This window comes from Miscanthus floridulus, unplaced genomic scaffold, assembly GCF_019320115.1.
Source record: "Miscanthus floridulus cultivar M001 unplaced genomic scaffold, ASM1932011v1 fs_125_1_2, whole genome shotgun sequence".
NCBI lineage: Eukaryota > Viridiplantae > Streptophyta > Magnoliopsida > Poales > Poaceae > Miscanthus > Miscanthus floridulus.
The window spans coordinates 1-27,477 of NW_027096225.1; the positions used below are offsets into that span (position 1 = coordinate 1).

A 27,477-nucleotide genomic window follows, 5' to 3' on the forward strand; every position below is an offset into this window, starting at 1 on the left:
ATAGACCACATTTTTGTCCTTGTATTTCTGTTCTTTGTGATTTTTGCCATTGCCTGGACCTATATTATTGTCCGGCTCTCTTCTTCCCCAACCGCCCACCCACTCTTTGATGAGTGATAACCAATGTTGACTACTTGTAGTATGTAAACTAACCAGAGTTCTTTGTAAGAGACGAACAAAGATGTGCCAACACACATCTTATTTTTGTCATTTGTGTTTCTGTCTGTGCAGGATCTAGTTGTTCCTATTAAGTTCAGTAGCAGCAGTAAGCAATTAACTTATAGCATTCCTTGGTTTTCATATAGCAGCAGCAGGAACTCATGAAGCCTTCGCTGTTTGGGCTGGGCAATTGTGTTTATTTTGTGGAATGCATGCAGCAGCAAGGTAAGCAACCTGGTCATCCTTAAGGTATATCGTCACTGAGAATTGAAGATGGATTGTTAACAAGTTTATCATTGTCTAGGTCACCAAGCTTTGTGATTTGGGGGTGGATGACAATGTTTGTTCTATGGGTTGGGCACAGTGTGGCACTCACCTATCTGTAGGTACAAATCAAAGAAAAGTTCAGGTTATGTCCCATTCTCAAGTATAAACATTATCCTACTGAAGCTTCAATTTTCTTTTCTGGTAACGTATGGTCCCTAATCTCACATATTTTCTAGGTTTGTGGACTCAAGTGGTCTTATAACAATCGTCAGCTTGCATTAGGTGGCAATGATAACAGAGTAAGATGCCTGTCCATTTCTTGTTAGTTTGGAATGCATTGTTCTTAGTACACTAACACATAGGTAGTTTTCAATGTGTCAATACCTGCAATCCTTGTTTATCTCTCTTGTCACCATTACAAAAATTGCAATCATTTTCTGAAGGCATGTCAGCCTGTGATAATTGTCATGGAATTTTGAAGGCGTAAACCTTATAACTGTCTTTTTTTAAACTTAAAGCTAGGAATGGTGAAGACATTTTTACACAAAATGGCAGATGGAACTTCAACAATAAGGTCAGTATTTGTTAGTCTGTAGTCAGTTAGTTTGCCCTGAAATGAGAAATGTCCTGCATTCATAACCCCACACTAAAACAACTCTGTTCTGAAATAAGAAATGTCCTGGCAGACATGTTGGTGCACCAGTCAGTTCATGTTGCCGGGAGCTCCAGTAGAAGCCAGTTGGTGTACCGAAGGCATGGTGGTTCTCCAAGGGCATCTCCAGTGATTGACCTCAACAAGGCCTGTGAGCCGGTACAAAATTGCGATAAACCTCATTTCACTTGCTGCAATAGCTCTCAAGTTTGTCAGTTATCTCAACCGGTTTCTCATTTCAGGGTTATGAGGAGATGGAAATCGAAGAGCACCATGGTTACAGGGCCCCTCTAGGCTTCAACAAGTCAAAGAGGTATCTAATGGAAGGTGATGCTGCTGCCGGCCCAAGCCAGGTGAGAATGCCTGTGTTCTAGGATGTCCAGAACCCAGCAGGGTGATCTGGGAAGAGGAAGATCTCATGGCAGCATCAGTTGGCCCTAAGAGTATAGGTATCTCTTTTTGTGCGCCCTTTTTCTGTGATATTCTTTGTGTTCTGGCGATGTGTGGATCTGTGTTTGCTTAGATCGGGCATTCGACACCCCATCGATGTTGTTTTTTTTGCGCAGATCTAGAGTGGAGTTTAGTTAACTCATATTCAGGTTCCAGGCTGTATGTCAGTTCTAGGCTCAATCTCAGATTTGATGTTGTAGGTTAGGTGATGTGAGATCTGAGCTCCCTTGTCTTAGGTTTTTGATCATTTTTTTGATTCCGTGTTGGTTGTTGTTGTTGTTGTTTTTGTTGTTGTTTTGCGGGGTTCTGTCTTCGCTCGGTGGAGCAGTCGTTGTCACATCCATCATCTCGCGGTCCGGTCACCGCCTCTGTGGCCCTGTTGCCTCTAGCCATAGGAGGAGGGTGGGGTGGACCGGTGTCCAGTGGAGTAGAGTAACCTAGTCTGATTCAGCTAGCGCATAACAAAGTCGTTGCCTATGCACTTGTCTATCACGGCGGCTGTCCCAGTGGCTAGTGCTACTACTCCTACGATTGGACGATGCCTTGTAGCAGGAGTAGTTGATCTTTCGGTATTTCTGGCCTTCCTCCTGCGGTCCTGACTGCCTTCGCTTCCTTTGCTGCACACAGTGTTGCATTGAGCACGGCGTGGAGCTGTCGCCCCGGTCACCACCCCTGTGGCCTTCTGCCCTGTCAAACCATACCAAATCTATAGGAGGGTACCAGGTTGTACTCCATTGTAGCCCTTGTACTAGAATGCTGCAGCGAGCGGAACTCTTAGTCAAAATTAGTAGACTAAAACTAGAACTTGTATCCAATAACAGGCTGTAGGCTCAACTCTTAGACATACTCCTATATAATCCATAATAGTTTTTATCCATAATAGTTCTTTTGAGTGGCGTTTATTGTTCTTGTCCATAATAGTCGCAGTGCTTTGTTCCTATTAATCTGTTCTATTCACGAAAAACAAATAAAACATTCAGTTACTTAATAATTGCAACCAGCAATGCTGTAAATTGCAATTATTGAGCACTGCAATTTTAGTGTTGAGGATATGCAATATGTCCCTTTTTACTTTCAGGGGTTGACTATTAGTAAGGAAATCATTTTTCCACGAGAATCCTTCCAACTTTTTTGATCTGGGTTCTAACTTTTTTGATCTGGGTTCTGTGTAGTGGGTTGTACATATTTATGATATTTGTTTGCTGCTGTTGTTCGTAGCTATGAATGTGCAGACTGGAGAGGAGGTCGCCGTCAAGCTGGTATTGGATTCTCTCCGATTGCTATTTATTTGTCACCATACCATAGAATTTGCCATGTCGGTCTATTTCGCGATAAGATCACTGAGATGTAAAAATCTAGCGAAATGAAATGATGATGGTCCATTTCAGTACTGTTTGTCAACACTGTTAGATGTTTGGGTTGGTGGAACCGATTGTCATTGGTGTTGCCGCTTTTATTGCATAGGAAAATGTCAAGACAAAGCACCCGCGGCTTCATTATGAGTCGAAGCTATACATGCTTCTCCAAGGAGGAAGTAAGTTAATGCCATAGAGCCTATCCACCCATCTAGTTTTAGTTATGGGACGGTACTCTGTGGTTAGTTAGTTGCTAGTATGATGCGCGAGTTGGGCTGACCTTTTCGCCCCCCTTTTTGTTTCGTTACAGCTGGCATTCCACACCTGAAGTGGTACCGCGTTGAGGGGGAGTATAATGTGATGGTGATTGATCTTCTTGGCCCTAGCCTTGAGGATTTGTTCAACTATTGCAGTAGGAAGTTCTCTCTGAAGACTCTGCTCATGCTTGCTGACCAAATGGTGAACACTTAATCCCAGATTTTTCAAACTGTTCCATTTTGTTTCTTAACTTTAACTTTAATCTCAGTTCGTTGTGCATAGGGCTGTCCTCTTTGTCCTAACTCTGTGAATTGCTAGTGTTAACACATTCCTTGTTTATCTTTCAGATTAATCGGGTTGAGTACATGCATCAAAAAGGGTTTCTTCACCGTGATATAAAACTTGATAATTTCCTTATGGGCCTTGTTTGCTTGATGGAATTTGTGTGTTGCATTCTCTTAAAACACACGTTTTTTCCGGTGTTTCAATTTGTGTGTTTCTTAGGCATCTAACAACCATGTGCTAACTAGTCCAAAAACACGTGATTTTTCCTATGTTGAAATCTGTGTGTTTTACATACAGCCAACAACCATGTGTTGGCTTATATTAAAACACACGTGTGTAGAGTAGACAGACTCTATAAAATATTATCTTAGCCATATCACGAAAAAGTCTATACAGTAGAGTTTGTGAGCCCGTGACGCCGCGCTCTCTATGACTGTGTTAATTTCACGAACTTTGCTTTTTGAATTAAATGATACTTTAACATCGGTATTTAATTTAATAATATTGTTATCTTATCATATGATTCGTGTTTTTTTATATAAAAGATTTAGTTGTTCCGTAGCAACGCACGGACACGGGTACAGAGAAAAGTTACAAACTGAAGCGGAGACCGCCTGCACTGCTGCACTTCCACGCGACGGAAGAAGGAAACCTTCGCGCTGCCGACTTGCCGGCGCGTACTCCGCCTGCGTCGTCTCCACGCTACACGTTTCCCGGCCTATAAATACGCGCGAGAACGGGAGGCGGGCACCGTGAGATCAAAATAAAAAACAGGATAGACACGTTTCGTTGACATCATGGCGAGAAAGAGCGGCGGCCAGTGCGACGCCTGCCGCGGCGACATTGGCCTCTGGCAAGCGATCTTCACGGCGGAGTGCGCCCACACGTTCCACCTCCGCTGTGTCTCCGGGAGCGCTACATGCCCGATCTGCGCCGCGCGGTGGAGCAACACACCGGCCACGGCCCCCGCCCCTGCGCCGGCCACCCCGTTCTCCTTCGCGTCGTTGCCTCCACCATCGTCTACGGGCCTGTTTGGACAGTCGGCCGCGGCGGCGGCGGACTCCTCATCCAAGACAAGCCTGTTTGGGCAGCCGTGTCCGTCGACTACTCAGAACTCCTCCTTCAGCTTCTCTGGACCGCAGACGGCATCTCCATCGTCGTCGCTGTCTGTGTCGATGAGCCTGTTTGGACAGCAGGCACCGCCGACGCCTGACTCCGCACCGCCAGCAACGCAGACGCCATCGGGCCCAGTCTGCCATGTCGCCATGGGCCGCGGCCAAGCCACCGTCACATCCGAGTGCAACCATACATTCCACCTCCGTTGCATATCTGGCAGCGTCTGCCCTGTCTGCAGCGCACGTTGGCGCGACGATGTGTCCGTGGCGTCGTCCCCGTCGCCGTCGCTCCACCCCTTTTCCTCGCCGCCACAACCGCCCATGCTCCGATGGCGCGACGGTGTGTCCGTGGCGTCGTCCCCGTCGCCGCCGCCCTACCCCTTTTCCTCGCCGCCACAACCGCCCATGTTCCAGCCGTTCACCCCCTTGCCGCAATCTTTCGGGCCCCGACCGGAGTCAGCGGACATGGCGCGACCGTGGAGCCGTCGCCTCTCGACGGCGGGGAAGTTGTCCAGGAAGCGACGAACAATGGAGTACTCGAGCTCAAAACGCACTGCGAGCACTCGGCTGTCGCGAGAGACACGGCCCGAGATACCTTCGCGGTGCTGGTGCACGCCAAGGGACCTCCCGGGACCGCCGAGGCGTCGGCGCGTGCGTCCCTCGATCTCGTCACGGTACTCGACGTCAGCGGCAGCATGCGTGGCTCCAAGCTGGCGCTGCTGAAGCAGGCCATGCGCTTCGTCATCGACCACCTCGGCCCCGGCGACCGGCTCTGCATTGTGGCCTTCTCGTCCGGGGCTCACCGCATCATCCGGCTGACACGGATGTCGGACGGTGGGAAGGCCTCGCCAAGGCCGCCGTGGAGTCCCTTGTCGCCCAAGGCAGCACGGACATTAGAGGCGGTCTTCGTGTGGCTTCCGATGTGCTCGATGGCCGCCGCCACAGGAACGCCGTCGCGAGCGTTATCCTTCTCTCGGATGGCCAGGACAACTATACTCTTCGCTCCTACGGATATCATGGTCCTTCCAAGGGCTACAACGACCTTGTGCCACAGTCCTTGAGGCGCAGCAACGGCAACAAGTGCCCACCGGTTCATACGTTCGGGTTCGGCACGGACCACGACGCAGCGACGATGCACGCCATCGCGGAGGCAGGCGGCACGTTCTCCTTCATCGAGAACCAGGCGGTGGTGCAGGACTCGTTCGCGCAGTGCATCGGCGGGCTCCTCTCAGTCACGGCGCAGGAAGCCCGCGTCGCCGTGGAGTGCCTGCACCCAGGCGTGCGCGTCCGGACGGTCAAGTCGGGCCGCTACGACAGCCGCATCGACGCGGGTGGGCGCGCCGCGTCAGTGGACGTCGGCGAGCTATACGCGGACGAGGAGAGGCGCTTCCTACTGTTCCTGGACGTGCCCGTCGCCGCCGGGGACGGCGCCGACGACGGCAGCGTGACCCGCCTGATCAAAGTGAGCTGCACTTACAAGGATGCGGCAATCGGGCGGTCGGTAGACGTTTCCTGCGAGGACGCAGCGGTGCAGAGGCCGGTGGTGGTGACGGACATGGAGCCGTGCGTGGAGGTCGCGCGGGAGCGCTTCCGCGTGGAGGCTGCCGAGGACATCGAGGCGGCGCAGGCCGCTGCGGATCGCGGCGAGCACGCGAAGGCGGCGCAGATACTGGACCGTCGGCAGGAGGCCTCGGCGGCCGCGGGGCTGGCGGGCGACGAGAGGTGCGCGGAGCTGGTGGCGGAGCTGCGCGAGCTGAGCGCTCGCGTGGCGAACCGGCGGGAGTACGAGCAGACGGGGCGCGCGTGCCTGCTTGCTGGCATGAACTCACACGCGCAGCAGCGGGCGTCCACGGTGCAGCTATTCGGGTCGGCGGTGCCGGCGTTCGGGACACAGACGACAGGATCCCCGTACGGAGCATCAGCGGGATCCCCGTTCTCGTTCTCGTTCCAGCAGCCAACATGCCCACCAGGGGCATCGCGTCCAGTCTCCAACAGATCGACTTCGTTCGGAGGGACGGGTGCCGCACCGCAAGCAACACCTCCTATGTTCGGGTTTCAGCCTCAGCAAGCAGCAACTAGTCTGTTCGCGTGTGTGCCTCAACAAGCAGCAACTAATCCGTTCGGGGGTGTGCCTCAGCGAGCAACTAGTCTGTTCGGCCTAGCGTTCGGCTGTCCAGCTTTCGGCAATGCGGTAAATTTGGGTACAGGTATATTTGGTGTGAGAGAAAAATACTGTTTCCATAACTAAAAAGTAAAACTGATTCTGAGTTATAAGCTCAGGCGAAAAGGGCCCAGGCTCGCGACGCCTGAATGCAGAGCATGGTGGAATCGTCGAGACAGCCTCTTTGGTTCCAAGTAGGACAATTGGAAGCTTGCTTGCTAGAAGGTCCGGGAGAAGGCCAAATTAAGGCGTGTATTGCTTGAAGTTTAGGGGCCTAATCGTTTGAATTTATCAACCGGCGTATTAGCTAGAATCAACATAATTTCTCTCTCACAACAAAAACAAATTCAGTCGGTTTATCAGTTCGCTTTAATACCAGCCAAACAGACCCTAGGTTGTTAGGTTAGCCTATTTGTCGTCGAATTGAAGGTGGCAGTGTCTTTTTTTTTAGAATTATACAGTTGTCTTTGATATCAAGTTCTCAACTATTAAGCGTATCTCAACTTATGTAAATCGTTTGCATCTGAAGAAAAATGTGTTTTGCAATATATTGGTATGGTTCGATACACGGACCAGACAAATTCACGAATGTATGTGTCAGGGACAGGTGGGCTTCCAAGCTGGGCCGTGAGATGGGCTTCCAAGTAAGAATAAAGGCCAGAGCGGGCGGTTATCGAAGGGCATCGAAGAATTATTCAGAAGACTTCCATCTCATTCTACCTTCTACTGTTCTTCTTCCTTTCGAAGCCTCTCACTCTTGTACCTAGATTCCCTGCTTCCAGTACCTTCTAGAACCTTCTAGGATCTTCCTCCTAGCATCGATTCCCCTGCTTGCTACCTTCTCCCAGATTCTATCTCATATTGTATGGGATCATAGTACCTGTGCTTATTGTGATTGTGTTGGATCGATCTGTGTTCTATCATCCAGAATGTGTGCTGCTAAGCATCAGAGACAGTCGATTCTCGGTCTAGCACCATGAATCCCCTTACCGAGATCTCTCCTTCTACCCAGTTCCTCCTCGACGCGATCCGCAGGAGGTTCGACGAGTCCGATGCTCGTTTCGACCGGCTGTTCGCCAGGCTGCAGCAGCCCGCACGCGGACGCGCTTCCTCCTCCTGCGACGACGACTCGGGCGCCGGCCCCGTGGACGCGCTCGCCACCCCGACCGACCCCGACGCGCCGCTCGACGCCCCGCTCGACGTCGTCCAGAAGGTCGCCATCGCGCTACCCCGCGGCTCCAAGTCGTCGAGCCTCGGTTCCGTGCGCGATTCCGACCTCGCCTGCACGGAGCAGCTCGTCGTCGACATTGGAGCGTCCGCGTGCACCATCACCGACACTGCTGACGGCGCCGACATCTCCCTCGAGCTCGCATCCGACGCCGAGGTGGTCCCAGACAACTGGGGAGGGCTGTTCGAGCAGCCTGCCCACGACCCGGAGGAGCGCGACCTCGACCTCTCCGCCATCGATGTCTTCGGCTCCGCCCAGATCCGCAACGAGCACGACCTCACCTCCAACGTCCCCGTCGCGCTACTCGACATCATCCACGAGCCCGCTCCCATGCTCGACGACATCGTTGACCTCGACCACCTCAGCCTCCTTCCAGACATGCTCCTCCGCGACATCGTCTCTCGTCTCCCCATCAAGGACGCCGCGCGCACGGCGGTGCTTTCCCGCCGCTGGAGGCCTCTCTGCGCCTCCCCATCCGTGTCGCTAGTGCAGATGGAGGCGCAGCCCTTCTTCCTTGTCGCATGCACCAAGCAGGAGCGGCGCCCTATCATCCGCGCCGAGGGGATGGGTGCCAGCGGCCGCGTCTTCGTCGGCGTGAACATACAGCGGCTCCACAATGACTTCGCGCCCGACGACCCCGGCCTTCTCCACTGTGTCTGCCTCGGCCCCGTCATGTGTGTGCTCCGTTCCACCCCACTCGGTGGCTACGATGGCTCCCTCGACGACGACCCGGAGTCCGGCGTCACCCACTTCGACGCGCCGCTCGACCGAGCCGTCGGTCGTGATGGCCAGGCACCCCCCGCGGCAGCCACGCTCCGCGCCGATGCTGTGGGGGCTGCAGGTGGTGGGCTGCGCGCAGCCTGCGTGCAGACCCATGTTGGCGTCTCTAGAGAGCGGCGGGGTGCACGGCGCTGCAGTTCGCCAACAACAGCTTCTTCCGCTACTTCAATTTCGTCATCCATAGCAACCTCTACTGCAGCACCGGCTTCACCAACCCCTCCTCCACCACGGGATGTGCCCTCCATTCGTGCAGCAAAGGTGTTCGTTGGAATGTCGAGTCTGCAAGAGGAGCAATCTACTCTGTCAAACAATGTGAGTATACCAGCTATGTCAGTACATGATGCAGTCTGCTGCTTCCTGGTAACTGCATCAAGGCAATGTGAGATTCCCTCACCACCAAGGACAAGCATTTTCAGCTCTGCAGTATACCCAACAGTCCAGTTCTGGGGTGTCAAAATGCTCACCAAACAATTACAGAGGAGCATTCCCTTTCCTTCACTTTCAGAATGTGATCAGACAGAGTGGTCTATTGGGCTATTTGTCTACAAGGATGATCTATTTCTATGGGTTAGTGGCAAGTGCTCAGTGGCAGTTAGAGGGCATGATCTTTTACCACCGCCAAAGCCACCTGATCAAAGTGGTTGGAACATTCACAATTTTGAGCTGTTACCCTTCTTTGTGTTGCAACCGGTGCCTCAGTCCACCTCTCTGTTAAACGATGTGAAGTTTGCCATGGCATTCTGCACTGGAGTGCTCTCACGGACTTTTGGGATGCAAATGCTGGTGTCTTATGGAGATCACGTGGTGTTTGATAGAGGAAAATCCATAGAGTCATTGTGTAGGCCATTCCATCAAACAGATTTTATCTTGAGTGCTGCAGTACCAGTCAAGCTTTTATGGTCATCACCACAAATCAGAATGGTGTTTCTACAGGATGCCAATGTCGCAGTGCAGCAGCTAACTGACATGCAATTATTGCAAAATTCATTGGTTTTCTCTGAAGTTATCTGGATACAATTTCGAAGGCCTGTAGCAGTGGACACCTTGAGAAGTCACTCTGTGCCTGCTGGGAAGTTGTTCGGTTACAATCAGTCTACTGTGCAGATGGTACTAAGCTGGTGTGGATGGTTACCTTGCACAATGATGCGTTGGGCTGAGCATGGCACAGTGACCCGAGCAAGTGTGCAGTTGTCCATTCAGTACAAGAAAAATTCAAGAGAGAAGGAGGATGCGTGCCTACAACTTCATGTGGTATTTGATGTTCAGTTCAGTGAAGTTGATTGCCAGAACAGCTTGGTCAACCCTGAGCGCAGGATTTCTTTACAGAGCAAGGGTGGTTTCAGAGTTGACAAGCCCAGGAATTTCACATTAGTACAAGGTCCTCAGTGTATTGATGACAATGGATGGGCAGCTATGCATTGGAAATTTTTCAGTAATGGACAACAACATTTTGAGAAATTATCACCAGGGAACAAATTTGATTTCATTCCTGATATGTTGGTGATGGAAACCTCACTTGTGCAAATGCTTGATTGGTTAGATAGCTACTTGTGGGGAGACAATGTTAGTGCAGTTCAAGGGAAGCATTTCTCGGTTCTTTCTGATGCAATACTACTCAATATGTTGATTGGTCTGACAATGGTCCATACAATGGCTGACTGCAGCAAGAAGCAGTACAATTTGGGTATGGACATTGAACCAGAGGTAACACTGTATTCCAACAGAAGCCTTGGTAAGCTGAGAATGGATGAGGATGAAGGCGCTCTATCAAACGCTTACCGGCACAGTCAATCTGATATGTCTGTACAGTTAATCCAACTCAGTTGGGATCCCGGTGGCGTCAACAACAGCGGCTTGGGGGCAAGCCGCATTTTAAGCGGAGGGGAATGTCAGGGACTGGGCCACCAGGTGGGCTTCCAAGCTGGGCCACGAGATGGGCTTCCAAGTAACAGTCGCCGGGACGGGAGATCAGAATAAAGGCCAGAGCGGGCGGTCATCGAAGGGCATCGAAGAATTATTCAGAAGACTTCCATCACATTCTACCTTCTACTGTTCTTCTTCCTTTCGAAGCCTCTCACTCTTTGTCGGATACCTTAGAACGGGGTACCCCAAGCAAACATCAAACGGGTCGCTGAAATCCCATCTAAAAAATAAAGCTAGAAGGTAAGCCGTAGGCCCCTCACCTGCCACGACCGAGCCCACTGGGCCCTCTTCCACCTCGCCTCGACCCTCGAGCAGGAGGTCTCGGCACCTTGGAACAAACCCCGCCTCGCGCGAGGCTCCCCAGGGGAGGCCTCGGCAGGGGGCGCCGTCTCCGTCTCGCACGAGGCTCTCTAGGGAAGGCCTCGGCAGGGGGTACGTTCTTTGTATCGCGCGAGGCCTCAGTCTCCATGTCGCTCGAGGCCAGGTCGCCCGCAGCCCGTCACCCCCCGCCTCGACCGACCCTCCAGACAACATGTCATGTCCCATTAATGCTTCAACCACTCCCGCAATCTCAGCCGGACGATGGCTCAACACCACAGAAATGCCGACGCGACCCGAGGTCGCATCAGCGCCATGCCGGCCGGGACAGGGCACGACGGGGATTATCGGCCACTGTGTCCTAACGCTGTATCCACGATCAGCGCCATACCGGCTGGGACAGGATACGGCGGGGATTACTGGCCACTGTGTCCTAACGCTGTATCCACGATCAGCGCCATACCGGCTGGGACAGGATACGGCGGGGGTTACCGGCCACTGTGTCCTAACACTGTACCTACGATCAGCCGCCCACTCGAGGCCTCGGCACTGTACACCAAGGTCTCGGCTATCTTGGGGTACGTGCCTGCCGAGACCCCTCCACCACGGTGCAGCCTCGACACCGACCAAGTCTCGGCCTCGTGCGCGGTCCGTCCACAGTGGCTTGCACGTCCGCCGCACCTACTCCGAGGCAGTCCCGGGGCTCCCACGACGCACAGGATCTGATGGGACGGCCACGCTGCCTCAGTGCTCCAAGGACGGACCACTCCGACGGCCACACCGCCACAGGAACAGGCTACAGGGTCCGGACACGCCACCTCTGCTCACACGACGCCGTATAGTTAGCTCATGTACCGTCCTAGTCCTCCCTTCATGCTATAAAAGGAGAGGACTTGGGCTGTTTTAAGGGGGAGAAAAAAGAACACCTTGTATAACACACACACACACACGCATCCCTGCCGCCTGAGAGCAACGTCTCAAGTGGCCCGCACGACACCCTGCCGAGACCTGAGACCAGCTCCCTCTCTCCTTTAGCTTGTAACCCCCTACTACGAGCACCCCGGTGTAAGGAATACAAGATCAATCTCTCAGACTGGACGTAGGGCCTCGATTGCCTGAACCAGTATAAACCTTGTGTCTCTTTGCATTACCATCCAGAATCGGGAGCACGCAGAACAAATTCACTGGTTGGTTGAGGACCTCCCGGTCCGAAACACCGACAGTTGGCGCGCCAGGTAGGGGCCTCTGCGTGTTAGCTTCGTCATCCTAACAAGTTCCGGATGGCAGACCCCATACGACCACTACATCTCGGCACGATGATCTGGCTCGGGAGCCTAGAGTTCATGTCTCTAGGATGCGAGTACGACATGGTACTCCTCACGCCCCGAGCCCCGCCGACCGACGTCGACATCACGCACCGGCAGCCCAAGCGTAGACGGCGCCCGGGCGGCCACTCTCGTCATGCTCGCCAGGTGCAACGCGGGCAGGACCACCCCGACACCGCGCGAGCTCAGGGTGGCGCACCGCGTTCTGCCGGCACCCCATGTCCAGCTGTTGGCACAAGGTCCCTGGTTGGGGACCTGACTTGCCTGAGCATGGACATGGACGAAACGCCGGCGGCATGTGGCGACGCCCCGTCGGTATCCCATGCCCGGCTGTTGGTTCAGAGTCCCTGGTTGGGGACCTGTCTAGCTTAAGCCTAGGCAGGGGAAAGACGCCGGTGGCATGGAGCGACATCCTGCCATCAAGCTCTGCCCCGCCACCTCCTGAGGAGCCGAGTTCTTTCATCACCCCATTCGACATGTACTACTATGTGACTATGCCATTCAGTCTCAGAAATGCAGGGGCCACGTACTAGCGGTGCACCACCTAGGTCTTGGGCGAGCACATCGGACGAACCGTCGAGGCCGGCGTGGACGACATCAAGGACAAGTCCAGGAAGGCCAGTGACCTCATCGACGACTTGGAAGTTGGTGGCCCGCCCAAGTACTAAAGCACAGGACCTACAAGCTAGCCTACGAGAAGGGCGAAATCCTCACCAACACTTGGAACATAGAACAGATACGTTGCTTCTACCCTTAAATTCCCAAGCGTCATGCAATTTTCCTTGAAATACAATAAAGAAGCATTCTTTAATTGTTCTAAATTTTCGAGGAACCCCCCGAGCCCATCGGTACGGGTTTGGCGTTACGATAACGCTAGGGGGAGACTTGACTCTGCCTCTGTAGAACCGAGCCTCCCTCGGGGGCTAGGGGAGAACCTCCCCCCCAAATCCCAAACTCTGTCGCATACTCTGACAAGTCGATTGCAAAAACCTAAGGACCGAAAGTTCACCTCGAGGCCAAAAGGCTGGCCGAGCCGCGAGACAGCCTACGCCTCTGGGCTATGGCAACTCCCTCACCACCTTTCGCCTGAGGGGCAGCTTAGGCTCTAAGGAAGTTTTTGCAAAGGACTTGTCTAAAAACGAGACAGGGGGACACCGTTTTTTAGTCGTCTTTTCAAAAAAATTCCTACGCCGAACTCTCTCGCGTACTCTGACAAATCAATTGTAAAAAACCTAAGGACCGAAAGTATGCCTCGAGGCCAAAAGGCCGGCCGAGCCGCGAGACTGCCTACGCCTCTGGGCTATGGCAACTCCCTCACCACCTTTTGCCAGAGGGGCAGCTTGGGCTCCGAGGAAGTTTTTTGCAAGTGATATGTTCAGAAACGGAGCAGAGAGCAAGGGCTGGGAAACATAATAGAAAACGATTAAGATGCATATATACACAAGTACTGAAAAGGCCTCGACGGCCACAAACGTTATGGTACAATGATGTACGTCCTAATCTATTACATGACCCCTTTGGTCCAGGTCAGAATATGGGGTCGCCAGCATCGACGGACGGCGTAGGAGGAGCCACCTCCTCTTCGAACAGTCGGGCCAGCGTCGTGCTAGGGGAACTCCTGATCGCCCTCTCGCTCCGTGCAGAGGCTCGGGGGCTCTTCTTGCAAACTTGCCGAGGACCCAGCGACCCGCACTCGCACTTAGGGGCCCGACAAATGCAATAAACTCCTCGCTCAATAGGAACAAAGCCCCTGGAGGAGTAAATCCACCCCTCCAGGGCCTCGGGGGCTACACCCGGCGGGTGCGCTCGCGCGCACCCACCGGAACCATGAGAGCAAAACATAATCCCGATGGGAGCAGCTGCAAGCCTAGTCTCGACAAACCCTCAGGGAGAGTGCTCGCACTCCCCCCGAGGCTCGGGGGCTACTGTCGGATACTAGAAAAAGGGGTACCCTAAGCAAGAACCGAAAAGATTGCTTAGACCTTACAAATATCAAAGCCGAAGGACAACCATGGGGCCTCGGCCAAGTAGAGCGTGCCAACGGCATGATCCTACAAGGCCTCAAGCCAAGGATTCACAACCGATTGAAAAAGTTCAGCAAAAAATGGCTCGCCGAGCTCCCGTCAGTCATCTGGAGCCTGAGGAACACTCCAAGCCGAGCCACGGGATTCACGCCTTTTTTCCTAGTCTATGGGGCCGAGGCCATCCTCCCCACCGACTTGGAATATGGTTCCCTGAGGCTACAAGCCTATAACGAACAAAGTAACCGCACCACCTGAGAGGATGCCCTTGATCAACTGGAGGAAGCCCGAGACGTCGCTCTACTACACTTGGCCAAATACCAACAGAGCCTGCGGCGCTATCAGGCCCGACGCGTCCGAGGCCGAGACTTGAAGGTAGGCGACCTGGTGTTGAGGCTAGCACAGAGCAACAAGGGTCGCCACAAGCTGACCCCACCATGGGAAGGACCGTACATCATTGCCCGAGTGCTGAAGCCCAGGACCTACAAACTGGCCAACGAGAAGGGCGAATTCTTCACTAACGCTTGGAACATAGAACAGCTACGTCGCTTTTATCCCTAAATTTCCAAGCATTGTATATATCATTTCTCGAAGTACAATTAAAAAGCGTTCTTTAATTCATCTAACTTTTCGAGAAACCCCCCGAGCCCATCGTAGGCCTTGGCAATACAGTAACACGGCAAGGGAAACTCGGTTCTGCCTCGGCAGAACCAAGCCTCCCTCGGGGGCTAGATAGGGGACCCCTCCCTAGGCGTCCCCTAGGTCCCATGCACCATTCTTCAGTTGTTTTTCGCAAAAAATCCTACGCCAAGTCCCTAGCAGGCTCTGACGAATTAGTTGTAAAAACCCCTCGGACCAAGGTCTATTTCCTAAGCAAGAGGTCGGTAGAGTCGCGAGACGGCCTACGCCTCCGGGCTACGGCACTCCCTCACTACCTCTCGCTCAAGGGACGGCTTAGGCCCCAAGGGGGTATTTTGCAAACGAAATCCGATCAGGAGCGACAGAGGGCAGAGGCTCGGAAATATAAGAAAAACAACTAGGAAACACAAGTACTTCAAAAGTAAAGGCCTCGACGGCCATAAGCGTTACGATACAAAAAATAACGCCTATTCTATTTTTACATAGCCCCCGGGGCCCAGATCAAGGCTTAGGGCCTTCAGCGTCGGCAGATGGTAGGGGAGGAACCACCTCCTCTTCGAAGAGCGTCGCCAGCGCCGTGCCAGGGCCTTCCGCCGCTTCCATCAGCTTCGCCACCGCCGCGTCGGCCTCCTCGTCATCATCAGGCAGAACATAGCCATCACTGATGGCCGAGAGGTCGACGCCAAGGTAGTGAGAGGAGATGATGGCCAGCGCCCGCTTGACACCTGTGTGCAGTGCCCCTCGGAGCCGCTCGCGCATCTGGCTGCTTAGCGCAATCAAGCGGCTCCCAAGGGAGCTGCCTGATTGAACCCCCTCGACCTCCAAGGCCTCGTAGGCGGAAAGGGCAGCACGCTTCAACACTTCGTGCTCCTCGATCTCGGTCTCGAGCACCGTCTGCACCACGCTGGAAGCCTCGGCGACTCGAATGATCTCCGTCTCCGACTCTACACCGCGGAAAACAGAATGAAGTCGAGCGAGAGAAAGGACAACTTGAGTTGGGGACGGAAGCCCATGGAGCTCACCCTTGGCCTTCTGCTCCCAGCGACGGGTCTCGACCTGACAGGCCTCAACCTTCTCCTTCAACCGTTGGGCCTCGAACCTAGAGGCCTCGGCCGCCCTGGAAGCTTCACTTCCCAGCTCTGCGTCATACAAGGAAGTCAGGGAGCAAACATAAGGAAAAGGAAACAAAACAAGGGGACTGGAACTCACCCTCGACCGCCCCCTTCAAAACCACAGCCTCGATCTGCGAGGCCTCAACCGCAGCGAGGGCCTCGTTCAGAGCGCCTTTGGTCAGCCGGTGCGCACTCTCCTCTGCCCCCAGCTGCCCGGCGAGGGCCTTGCCCGAGGCCGTCGCCTCTTCGGCCCGGGACCTGAAGGCATCCCGATCGCTGACCGCGCGGGTAAGCTCCTCCTCCAGCTCCTTGACCCGCGCCGCCAAAGGGGCGAGCTGCGCCTGGACCGCGGCCGCCTCGACCTTCGCGTCGGCACAGCAAAGGCGGAGGTCCTCCACCTCCGCGCTTCGCGCCGACAGAAGCTCGTTAGCGTCGGCAAGAAGGCCCTTCTGCCGGTGAAGCTGGTCCCAGACGCCCCTCTCCCATCGGAGAAAGACCGACTTCCCAAGCGACCGGGTCTTGAGCTCCTAGGGAAGCAGAGTGAGGGCCATTGGTCGCAACAAAATCAGGAAAGTAAACGTCGCGCGAGAAAGAAAAACACGAACCTGGGCGACTCCGGGCAGTTCGTCGGCCACCACAGACAGCGCCGTCCGTAGCGACCGCTCCGCCAGCTGGCGGTACTGCTCGAAGGTGTTCCAGCGCCCGCCCTCGGCCGCGTCCTCAAGGGCGAACAGAGGCTCCCCCTCAGGGCCGTCCTGGCTCCGCCACAATACCCGCGGGTGATCCCACCCGCGAGGCTCGGGCCGGACCCGCACGAGGGCCGAGCTTCCCTCGTCCAAGAGCGGCGCTGGCTGCTCCACGGCATTGGTCTCCTTGGCGTCGACCACCTCCCGCGCCCGGGAAGTATCGTCGGAGGAGATCGGATAGACCAACGGCGGGCCCTGAACCAAGGGCACCACCGAGGCAGCCACCGCCTGCATCTCCGCCTCCTGCACAGACGGCCTCGCCGCCATCACGACGGTCTTGGTGACCTCAGGGGCTCCGGCCTCTGCAATTACGGCCTCGGCGGTCTCGGGGGCTCTGGCCTCCGCCATCGTGGCCTCGGCAGACGCAGAGACACCGACCACGGCCACCGCGGTCTCGGCGGTCGTAGGCGCCGTAGCCTCCGTCGCCTCAGCCTTGGAGACCCCGGGGGCCTCGGCAACAAAGGGCATGCCGGCCCCATCCGACTCGTGAGCCTCGCCCCCACGAGGCGGAAGCGCTCCCTCCCTCGTCTGTGTAGGGGCCGCCTCGGCAGCCCCTCCTTGGGCGGCCGACCCCTTTGGGTCGACCCCTGCCGACGCCGCGCCGCGTTGGATAGCGGCTTGTGCCTCCGCCACCCAGTGTGCGGAGGAGCTAGGGCTCACCTTAAGCGCCTTAAGGGGCGCCAAGGGGAGGTCGACCGCAGGCCGCTTCCGACTAAGGAAAATTAACCTACAGGGTCAGCGCAAAACTAAAAAAGCGACTGAAAAACACCATGACCCTGCCAAGAATACACTTGCCTTGATCGGGGCGGCCCCCGCTTTGCCACGGCAAACCTCATCCACAGCGGCGGAGGCGGCGGTAGAGGCGTCGCCTCCGTATCCATCGACGTCGGTCGGTCTTCAGCGGACCCCGGCGCCCCTTCGATCCTCTACAGGGGCGGTGGCGTCGCCTCCACCGCCACCCGCTCCACCACGGCCGCCGAGCCTACCAGGCTGATGGCGCGTTTGCCTAACGCCCGCACCTCGGGCGTGTCAGCCTCGGCCCCGGAGCGGGCAACCGCCGGCCCCGGGTCCGCTTCTCCTCCCCTTCCCGGGGGTGCCGGGCTACTTACCAACACCCCGGGCGCCACCTCCACGACATCAGGAAGGTGGTCCAGGGGACCTCACCCTCCCTCGACCTTGTCGTCCCCGTCCGAGGCCTCCGTCGACAACGACGTCGACGGGGATTCCTCCAGCGGAAGACCGTCCTTCCGTTGTTGACGGCGGCGCTTATCCAGCTCCTCGCGCGCGAGGATGTGCTTCGTGCGCTTCGCCGCCTTGGTGTCCTTTCGCCTCTTCTGCGCATCGGCGTGAGCGCGGTTGACCGCCCGCCACCCCGCATCCTCGGGAACGGGTGGTGGAGAGGAGCGCACGTCCCTCATCCCCTAAAGGAACGACAAACGCACATAAGGGGTCAAGTTGCCGCCCCTCAGCTTCGCCTCTACCGTCTCCCCCACCCGACGAAGAATCTCCTCCTCGGAAAGGGCGGAGGAGGACATCCGGGTGCCCTCAATGGGCTCACCCGGCTTCATCTCGAACAGCCGCCGCCGTCGAGCCATCAGCGGCAGCACCCTCCGGCGGTGGAACGCGACCACAACCACAGCCACGGTAAGGCCGTGGCCCCACAGCCTCGCCAGCCCCTCCAGGAGCGGCTCCAGCTTGGGCTGGTCGACCTTCGGGATGCCCCACTTCCACTTCTCCGAGCAACTCCCCACAATCCGCCTGGTGTAGGGGGGAAGCCCTCTGTCGTCGTTACGAAGGTAAAACCAACTCGTGTACCACCGGCGGTTGGAGGACGCGAGTTGGGCCGGGATGTAGAGGTGCAGGCGGTCCTGACGCACTTGGAGAGTGCAGCCTCCGGCCCTCGCCGCCTTCCTCTTACCCGACGTGCCCATCGGCTTTGTGGTATGCCCCGCCCAGAACAGATGGAGCCACAACTCCCAATGGGGAGCGATCCCTAAATACCCCTCGCAGACGGCAACAAAGATAGCCGCCTGAGCAACGGAGTTGGGATTAAAATTGTGGAGCTCCACGCCGTAGTAGTGCGTGAGCGCCCGCATGAACCGGTCCGCCGGGACGCCGAGGCCGCGCTCGTGGAAGGAGATGAAGCTTACGACGTAGCCGTCGCGAGGCCTCGGCTCTGGCTCGCCGTACGGAGCAATCCACTCCGGCCTAGTGGAGTCAGTCACCGGGCGGAGGAGCCCACCGTCGACAAGCGACTGGAGCATCTCCTCGGTGACGTCCGACGGATCCCAGGGGTCCGCCTCGACGACAACAATGTCACCGGCCATGGGTGCGCTGGAGGAATCAGGTGCGGCGGTGAGTCTTTTCTCTCCCTCCCACGCTCTCGCTTTTTTCTCGCCTCCTCCCTAGGCTCGCTCTTCCTCCTCCCCTTCTCGGCACTCGCTGCTCTAGCGACGGCTCGGCGGGGGCGGCGCTAATGCAGGCAAGGTAAGACGAGGAGGGGCAAAACTCCCCGGGTATTTATGCAGGGAGGAGGCGAAACGAGCGGGCGATGAAATCGGGGAGATTTCCCCCCAATCCGGCGCGGTTAACCACGAGCCGATTTCACCGGCCCACGCGCCCACGTCTCCCACATTAAATGTGAGGACGGTTACGTCCCATCCACCACGCCACGCTCGGCCACTACGGCAGCAGGTGTCGTTTTGACTCCCAATGAAACTGCCTCAAAAGGCGCGCTGCCCGAGCCAATAGGGAAGATATTCCCTGCGGCCTATTCCTTTCGTATGAAGGAATCCGGCTCTGAACCTATTACGATCCAGGGGTTCGAAGGCTGGACCCCAAAGGGTTTCGACAGCCGCCCCAGGATAACAGAGTCAGGGACGACCGTGGGCGAGCCCATACGGGGCCGAGGCCCAAGCAAGCGAAACGCTTGGGACGCCCAAAGTTGTGTCCGAGACCGGAGGAAAGTCTCCGAATGGGATCCCACCGTAGGGAGGCACCGAGCCACCGAGGCCTAGCGAACGGCCTCGGCACCCACTAGAGACATCCTCTGGTACTCTTGGAGTGTGTCTCTGGACCGCTAGCCGTCCCCTAGCGAACGGGGTACGGGCCTCCACTCGGACTACCCGATAACAGCTCACCAGAAGTGCCACCGCTCGTGCCCATCGAGGGTAGCGAGGCACATTCCACCCCTCCTTCCGAGCGAAAAGGAAGCGTGAGGGTCGTACAAAAAGACACGGGAGTCCCTGACGGCCCTCTCCCCTGTGCAGAGGCTAGGGGGCTCCTCCTGCAAATACGTCGAGACCCCACAACTTAGGCCCATGCCCAAAAGGGGCCTCGGCAAACAAACCCTCATGCGCGAGGGGCATATAAAAAGTCAGGGGAACTCTCGACGGCCCTCTCGCTCTGCGCAGAGGCTAGGGGCTCTTCCTGCGACCTTGCTGAGACCAGAATGGGCTCGGCAAACAAACCCTCCGTCCGAACGAAAAGGATATGTGAGGGGCGAATGAAAAAGTCAGGGGACCCCCGACCGTCCTCTTGCTCCAAGCAGAGGCTCGGGGGCTCCTCTTGCACCCAAAAACCAAGACAAACGGTTCAAAGCCATGCTAGAGGTTTCATTACAAAACACGATAAAGGGCACCGAGCCCGTTACGGTCTAGGGGTTCGAAGGCTGGGCCTCCAAGAGGTTTCGACAGCCGCCCCAGGGCAACAGAGTCAGGGACGACTTCGGGGCGAGCCTACGAATGGCCTAGGCCCGAACGAATAGTCGCTCGGGGCGTCCTAAGTCGTGTCCGAGACCGGCAGGAAAGTATCCGAATGGGATCCCACCGTAGGGAGGCACCGAGCCACCGAGGCCCAGCGAACGGCCTCGGCACCCACTAGAGAAATCCTCCGGTACTTTTGGAGTGCGTCTCTGGACCGCTAGCCATCCCCTAGCGAACGGGGCTCGGGCCTCCACTCGGACTACCCGATAACAGCTCACCGAAAGTGTCCATGCTCGCGCCCATCGAGGGTAGCATGGCACATTCCACCCCTCCTTCCGAGCGAAAGGAAGCGTGAGGGACATACCCAAAGTCAGGGGGACCCCTGATGAACCTCTCGCTCCGCGCGGAGGCTAGAGGGCCTTTTTTTTTGCAACCTCGCTGAGACCCCCGCAACCCGAACTTGCGCTTATGGGCTCGGCAAATGCAATAAGAACTAATTGCTCAAACGTGAAAATGGAGAAAGCCCCTGGAGGAGTAACTTCACTCCTCCAGGGGCTCGGGGGCTACACTCGGCGGGTGCGCTCGCGCGCACCCACCGGAACCTCAAAAAACAAAACCAATTCCTACGGAGCAGGCATAAACCCAGCCTCGACAAACCCTCAGGGAGAGTGCACGCACTCACCCCGAGGCTCAGGGGCTACTGTCGGATACCTTAGAATGGGGTACCCCAAGCAAACATCAAACAGGTCGCTGAAATCCCATCTAAAAAATAAAGCTAGAAGGTAAGCCGTGGGCCCCTCACCTGCCACGACCGAGCCCACTGGGCCCTCTTCCACCTCGCCTCAACCCTCGAGCAGGAGGTCTCGGCACCCTGGAACAAACCTCGCCTCGCGCGAGGCTCCCCAGGGGAGGCCTCGGTAGGGGGCGCCATCTCCGTCTCGCTCGAGGCTCTCCAGGGAAGGCCTCGGCAGGGGGTACGTTCTCCGTATCGCGTGAGGCCTCAGTCTCCGTGTCGCTCGAGGCCGGGTCGCCCGCAGCCCATCACCCCCCGCCTCGACCGACCCTCCAGACAACATGTCATGTCCCATTAATGCTTCAACCACTCCCGCAATCTCAGCCGGACGACGGCTCAACGTCACAGAAATGCCGACGCGACCCGAGGTCGCATCAGCGCCATGCCGACCGGGACAGGGCACGACGGGGATTACCGGCCACTGTGTCCTAACGCTGTATCTACGATCAGCGCCATACCGGCTGGGACAGGATACGGCGGGGATTACCGGCCACTGTGTCCTAACGCTGTATCCATGATCAGCGCCATACCGGCTGGGACAGGATACGGCGGGGGTTACCGGCCACTGTGTCCTAACACTGTACCTACGATCAGCCGCCCACTCGAGGCCTCAGCACTGTACACCAAGGTCTCGGCTATCTTGGGGTACGTGCCTGCCGAGACCCCTCCACCACGGTGCAGCCTCGACACTGACCAAGTCTCGGCCTCGCGCGCGGTCCGTCCACAGTGGCTTGCACATCCGCCGCACCTACTCCGAGGCAGTCCCGGGGCTCCCACGACGCACAGGATCTGATGGGACGGCCACGCTGCCTCAGTGCTCCAAGGACGGACTACTCCGACGGCCACACCGCCACAGGAACAGGCTATAGGGTCCGAACACGCCGCCTCTGCTCACACGACGCCGTATAGTTAGCTCATGTACCATCCTAGTCCTCCCTTCATGCTATAAAAGGAGAGGACTTGGGCTGTTTTAAGGGGGAGAAAAAAGAACACTGTCGGTGTTTCGTACAAGCACCGGCAAGTAAATTTATAGTAATGCGCGTTAGGCTCGGATGGTGCGCTAAAGGACACAAGATCTATACTAGTTTGGGCGGAACGTCCCTACGTCTAGTTTGCTGCTGCTTGTGTTATTAGCACCGTGAACGATCTGTAGTAAGGGGTACAAACTATCGAGAGAGGGACTGGTCCCAAGTCTCTGATGGAAGGGTTGAAAGGTGGTCAAGAGCTTCGTAGCCGCTTGACTGTGCGTATGAGTGCGTTCTCTTGTTCGGTCTTCTTTTTTCGGTCCCCCTTCGATGGAGGAAGCGCATCCCCTTTTATAGATGAAGGGGCCGGCTTTACAAGGGTGAGGGCTCTAGGATGCGTACTCTACTTAGTCTTGTGGCTCATATCTACCCGGTCAGGTCCTTCAGTGCGAAGGAAGATAAGTGCTTACAATGTTGTCGATGTCTCTGTAGGATGTCAGGTTAGCGCAGGGTATGGGCTGCAGTACAGTGGTTTTGACTTATGAGCCTCCCCTAGCCTTGCTCTGCACGTCTTCTGGTTCCCATGAGTCCTCGTTTGAGGAACGCGGGGTCGGGGGTCGATGTAGCGCCGTGGCTAAGGCCTTCTGACTAGGTGGGCCTGAGGGGTCGGGAAGCGGGCGCCGCTCCCCCGGGTCCACAGCGTGGTGATGGAATATCCGTCGTTCGTGGAGATAGCAAATCCTTTCCTGGAGCGTAGCGGTTGTCGTATATCTTCGTCGGGTTCCGTGTCCCAGAGCTGAAGGCGGCGCCTACAACTCTACAGGGCGAGATGCATGCACCTGTAATACCTTTTGGGCTCTGTGGCGCCCGGAAGGGTCTAAAGCATCAGTCCTGTCGTTCCCTGGCAGTCCTTTTCCTGCCAGGGCGCAGGGTATGGTCGTTGGAGCCATGGTTGACCCGAACGTCTTGTCTCGTCCTGTACCCATCATTATGAGGGATAGATATCGATCAGGGCGAGGCTTGTTCTGGGCCGTCGGGTGAGGCGGAGGCCAATCCCTATCTCTTGGGCGAGACCTAACCTATCCCTCTGGGATCAGGCGAGGCGGAATCCATCCCTTTGCCTTTGGGCGAGACCGAGCCCGCCCTATAGGCGTCGGGCAAGACGGAGATTAGCCTTGAGCTTTTGGGGCGAGGCAGGGTTATCCCACAAAGGCATTGGGTGAGGCTGACCCCGCCCCTCCGGGGTCGGGCGAGACGGAATTCATCCCTCAGCCCTCGGGCGAGACCGAGCCCGCCCTCAAGGCGTCAGGCGAGACGGAGTTTATCCCTCGGCCCTCGGGCGAGACCGAGCCCGTCCCGAAGGTGTTGGGCGAGGCGGAACCGAACTCCTGTCACTCGAACAATGGATGACATGGAGCCCTTATGCGTCCAGAAGTTTTTCACGTTCGGTGGTCATCGGTTCCACCTTCTGGGGTACCCTGGTATTAGGTCCCCGACAAGGATGTACGAGTGCTGTACTGGTGGCTGAAGAATTCAGAGGGTAGTTGTTACCTCTAACGTTTCAACACTTGTCTGATGAATACTTTATGGGTGTTGCCATGGTACACCAAAATAACTGTGCGCCGTCCATCTAGTTTTGATCTAGATGGATATGGTGACTTATTACCTTCTAAGAGGTAATAGAATAAATATGGAAATAAATATTTTAGTTAAATTTGATTGAATCGGTCATCTTCTGACATGCATTTCTTGGCTAATCGCTATTAAAAAAATGAAGCCTTGTAGTTTTTTCCCCATGAAATGTTTCCTGCACTAAATACCATGATCTACCTCCTAAAGTCTGTTATGGTCGTCTGCTGCTTAAATGTTATGTCCTGTTGGGGTATACTGTAGATTCTGAATAACGAATATAGGAGCGACTAAACTATAATGTTTGTGGCATAGGTGAAAGTTCTCGCCCTAACGGATCATGACACCATGGCTGGCATACCAGAAGCTGTGTCAGCAGCTTCCAAGTTTGGCATTAGAATAATTCCTGGTGTTGAAATCAGTGCGCTATATAATCCAAGGTAAATGCCTTTTATCTTTCAGCGAAAAGATCTTTCTTTGTGTTTTGAATGAAAACCAGCAATACCACATAATTTAATAAACCAATCATCTTATCATTTGCACTCCATTGTCAATAGATCTGCAATAGTTTTGTTTTAATTCTCCGCTGCTTTTATGTTAAAATGGTATTGTAAACAACATTTTAACTGTTGTACTATGAGTACAGATGTTTCATGTCATTTTCATTATATTCTCAATTTCATTGTCTATAAGGGAAGTTGCTGGTGCTGGTGAGACTGTTCATATCCTTGCATACTATGGTATGTGTGGTCCGTCAAGGCCTGATGAGTTGGACAGCATGCTATTGAACATTAGAGATGGGCGATACTTACGCGCAAAGAACATGCTGCAAAAGCTAACTACACTGAAGGTGCCAATAAAGTGGGAGCATGTGACTAAAATTGCTGGTGACGGAGTGGCACCTGGCCGATTGCATATAGCAAGGGCTATGGTTGAAGCGGGTTATGTAGAGAATGTAAGGCAAACATTCAACAAATACCTCGGCGATGATGGCCCTGCATATGCCAGGTTATTTCTTCATCCCAAATAAGCATTTCCTATGCTGAAAAATCTTTGGTTAATAACACAAGGCATGTGTTTTTTTCTGGCAGAGGAAGTGAACCATTTGCTGAGACTGTCGTGCAGTTAATTAGTCGCACTGGGGGTATTTCTGCACTTGTTCATCCTTGGTCATTGAAGAACCCAGATGCAATAATCAGGTCTTTAAAAGGTGCTAATCTTAATGGTATGGAGGTCTACAGAAGTGATGGAAAAGTTGATGGTGTGTCTCTTACACTTAATGCATGCTGATTTGAGATAGAGTGGAGAACTCTTGCCATGAACTAAACTCTCTATCTATTAGCATATATTGGTCCTTCTGTCAACAGAAAATATTTTTATCCTTACTCATTATGATATATTTAAATAACATTACATAATTTCTTTTTACAGGTCGTGGGTTCGAAGCAGCCTCTCCGCAGATTTGCGGGGGGAAGGCTTGCCTCGGTTTTTCCCTTCCCCAGACCCCACTCACGTGGGAGCCTCCGGCACTGGGTCTGCCCTACATAATTTCTTTTTACAGGATTTAGCGAATTAGCTGAGAAGTATGGACTTCTGAAACTTGGAGGTTCAGATTTCCATGGAAGAGGTAGAAAAGATGAATCTGACGTTGGAACGGTTAAGCTCGCTATTACAACTTTGTGCTGCTTTTTGAAGATGGCTAGGTCTATCTGGTCTTCTGCTATGAAAGACATCCTGCTTAAGTTTGCAGAGGGACCATCTGCTGCAAATCTAGGAAACATGCTTAAGTTTGGACGACTTACCAATTTTGCTGGCTTTTCTCCAATAAACAATGATATTCATGTTGTTGATTTCTGCTTATCTTCATGGTTAAGAAATGATGACATGGAAGATGTTGAGCTTGAAGAGGTAAGATTGAAGCTTGCCCATTATGCAGCAGAAAGATAACCTCAACTACATGGCCATCTTTTCAATGTTTTCTCCCTTGTTCAAATCACAGTATGTGCTGTTGCAATGTTTCACTTCTTTTGCAGCCCAATGTAACTAATGTATTTGTTTATTAGGCGATGACATTGTTGAAATTAGATATGCTGAATCTGGTAGCGCTGACATTTATTCAAGAATGTATTATTCTCTACTATGATAATTGAAATGTGAAACATTGAAATGACGTGCATAGAATCAGAGCACTTAAGCATATCAGCATATTAATATACTGTTTCTTAAAGTGAGGAACCATCATCTGTCTACAAGCTTATGGATGAATTGTGCGTCTCCTGTCCCATTTCTATTCTCCTCAACCATATCCGTGGTTTCCCTCCTATGTTTTTGATGATTGACCTTTGAGAATGATGACTACCCTGTTTATTCATGTAGTTTCTGCCAGTTTTATTCAGTAAAAAAATATTTAAAATCTACATGTTGACTTCCACTATGTAGGTGCTTTTAGGCTAATATATGTTTTCAGATTTTTTTTAATATAAACAGTTCTGTCCTTGAAGGCTTCAACTTGACTTGAACCATATCACTATGAGTCATTACTTAATCGAATTGAAATGGCAGCTAATATGCACACAGATAAACAATTTGGTTCCAGCCAAATATTGACCTGATTAGTCTGGATCAGTGAATAATTTACTGTTGATGCAAAACACATTCATGGCATCCAACTCACAATCACTAAAACTTGGTAGCTAAAGGATAATGGATTGACATATTTATATGGTGGCCTGAACCTTGAAAATTTGCTTGCTTATTCAGAGTGAGGAACTCCCTGTCATGGTTGTTGAAGCGTAGTCTCTTATGAATCATCTTGAGTTTCTTAATCCTTATCTTTAGTTTATCTTTTTATAAACCTTATCCTAGATGCAGAGTATATAAACATTTTGCACTGTTCAACTAAAAGGTTATGTTCTTTTCTGACAAACCTTTGCCAAAGACTACTCTTGTCTGTGTTCTGTGATTGTCTGTCTTAGAGCCTTAGAAACTGTATTTCTATATGTCTTTCTTAGGAACCGTGTTTCCTTGCCTTGAATGTTTTTTTCTTGGTCACAATTTTCACATGTAAAGTAATACTATCATGTGAGGGGCCGAGGGCTGTTTTACTAGAGCCGCATGTGGTGATTAACCGGAAAATGTCCAACCTTATCTCTGGACCACTTATATTTTGTAGTAGAACAGTTGTTTTAGTTTGAGCCTTTTGAGGTTCTATATGTGGGACCAATTGTGACTCCTTTCTGGTTTCTACGGTAGTGAATGATGCCCAAAGCGGTGAGGTCAATTGTCCTTTTTGTCACACTTCCTGATCTTTTATCATGCTATACTTGTAGTGTGTCGACTACTTTAGTTATATCGTCTGAGGTGTTGCTGAGCTGCATGCCGTCACCAAATTTGTCACAAGTTTCCTGATAGGGCATGAAGACCTAACCATTTCGTGCAGTGCATGATTAGCCTGTTGCCAGTTTGGCTGCTGCGTCATTAGCCCCTGATTTCCCCCTTTGGGGCTGCGTAATGGCCACTAATCCTTGTTGAGGAGCTGCAGCCACGAGTTCATTTAAAATGTTATCATCCGCACGTAATAGTTTTTAACCCA

General features: G+C 54.0%; 3 protein-coding genes and 1 long non-coding RNA gene across 4 annotated transcripts; 3 read left to right on the plus strand and 1 right to left on the minus strand.

Moving 5' to 3' along the window:
• The first annotated feature begins 287 nt into the window (after positions 1-287).
• On the plus strand, positions 288-723 carry LOC136530418 (uncharacterized). Its single transcript, XR_010777770.1, has 3 exons — positions 288-384; positions 464-568; positions 663-723. It is a non-coding gene; the product is annotated as an uncharacterized lncRNA (long non-coding RNA).
• Positions 724-1,114: 391 nt separating this feature from the next.
• On the plus strand, positions 1,115-3,977 carry LOC136530420 (uncharacterized). Its single transcript, XM_066523160.1, has 7 exons — positions 1,115-1,237; positions 1,321-1,431; positions 2,701-2,787; positions 2,993-3,062; positions 3,194-3,342; positions 3,489-3,566; positions 3,972-3,977. The coding sequence occupies exons 1-7, from the start codon at positions 1,115-1,117 to the stop codon at positions 3,975-3,977; spliced, it is 624 nt and encodes a 207-aa protein (XP_066379257.1).
• Positions 3,978-15,437: 11,460 nt separating this feature from the next.
• LOC136530415 (uncharacterized) lies at positions 15,438-17,262 on the minus strand. Its single transcript, XM_066523157.1, has 4 exons — positions 16,842-17,262; positions 15,959-16,075; positions 15,756-15,880; positions 15,438-15,563 (listed from the first exon to the last, which is right to left on the minus strand). The coding sequence occupies exons 1-4, from the start codon at positions 17,260-17,262 to the stop codon at positions 15,438-15,440; spliced, it is 789 nt and encodes a 262-aa protein (XP_066379254.1).
• A 1,080-nt stretch (positions 17,263-18,342) lies between these two features.
• On the plus strand, positions 18,343-25,979 carry LOC136530417 (uncharacterized). Its single transcript, XM_066523158.1, has 5 exons — positions 18,343-18,438; positions 24,201-24,325; positions 24,579-24,893; positions 24,977-25,146; positions 25,447-25,979. The coding sequence occupies exons 1-5, from the start codon at positions 18,343-18,345 to the stop codon at positions 25,830-25,832; spliced, it is 1,092 nt and encodes a 363-aa protein (XP_066379255.1). The 3' UTR covers positions 25,833-25,979.
• The last annotated feature ends 1,498 nt before the right edge of the window (positions 25,980-27,477 follow it).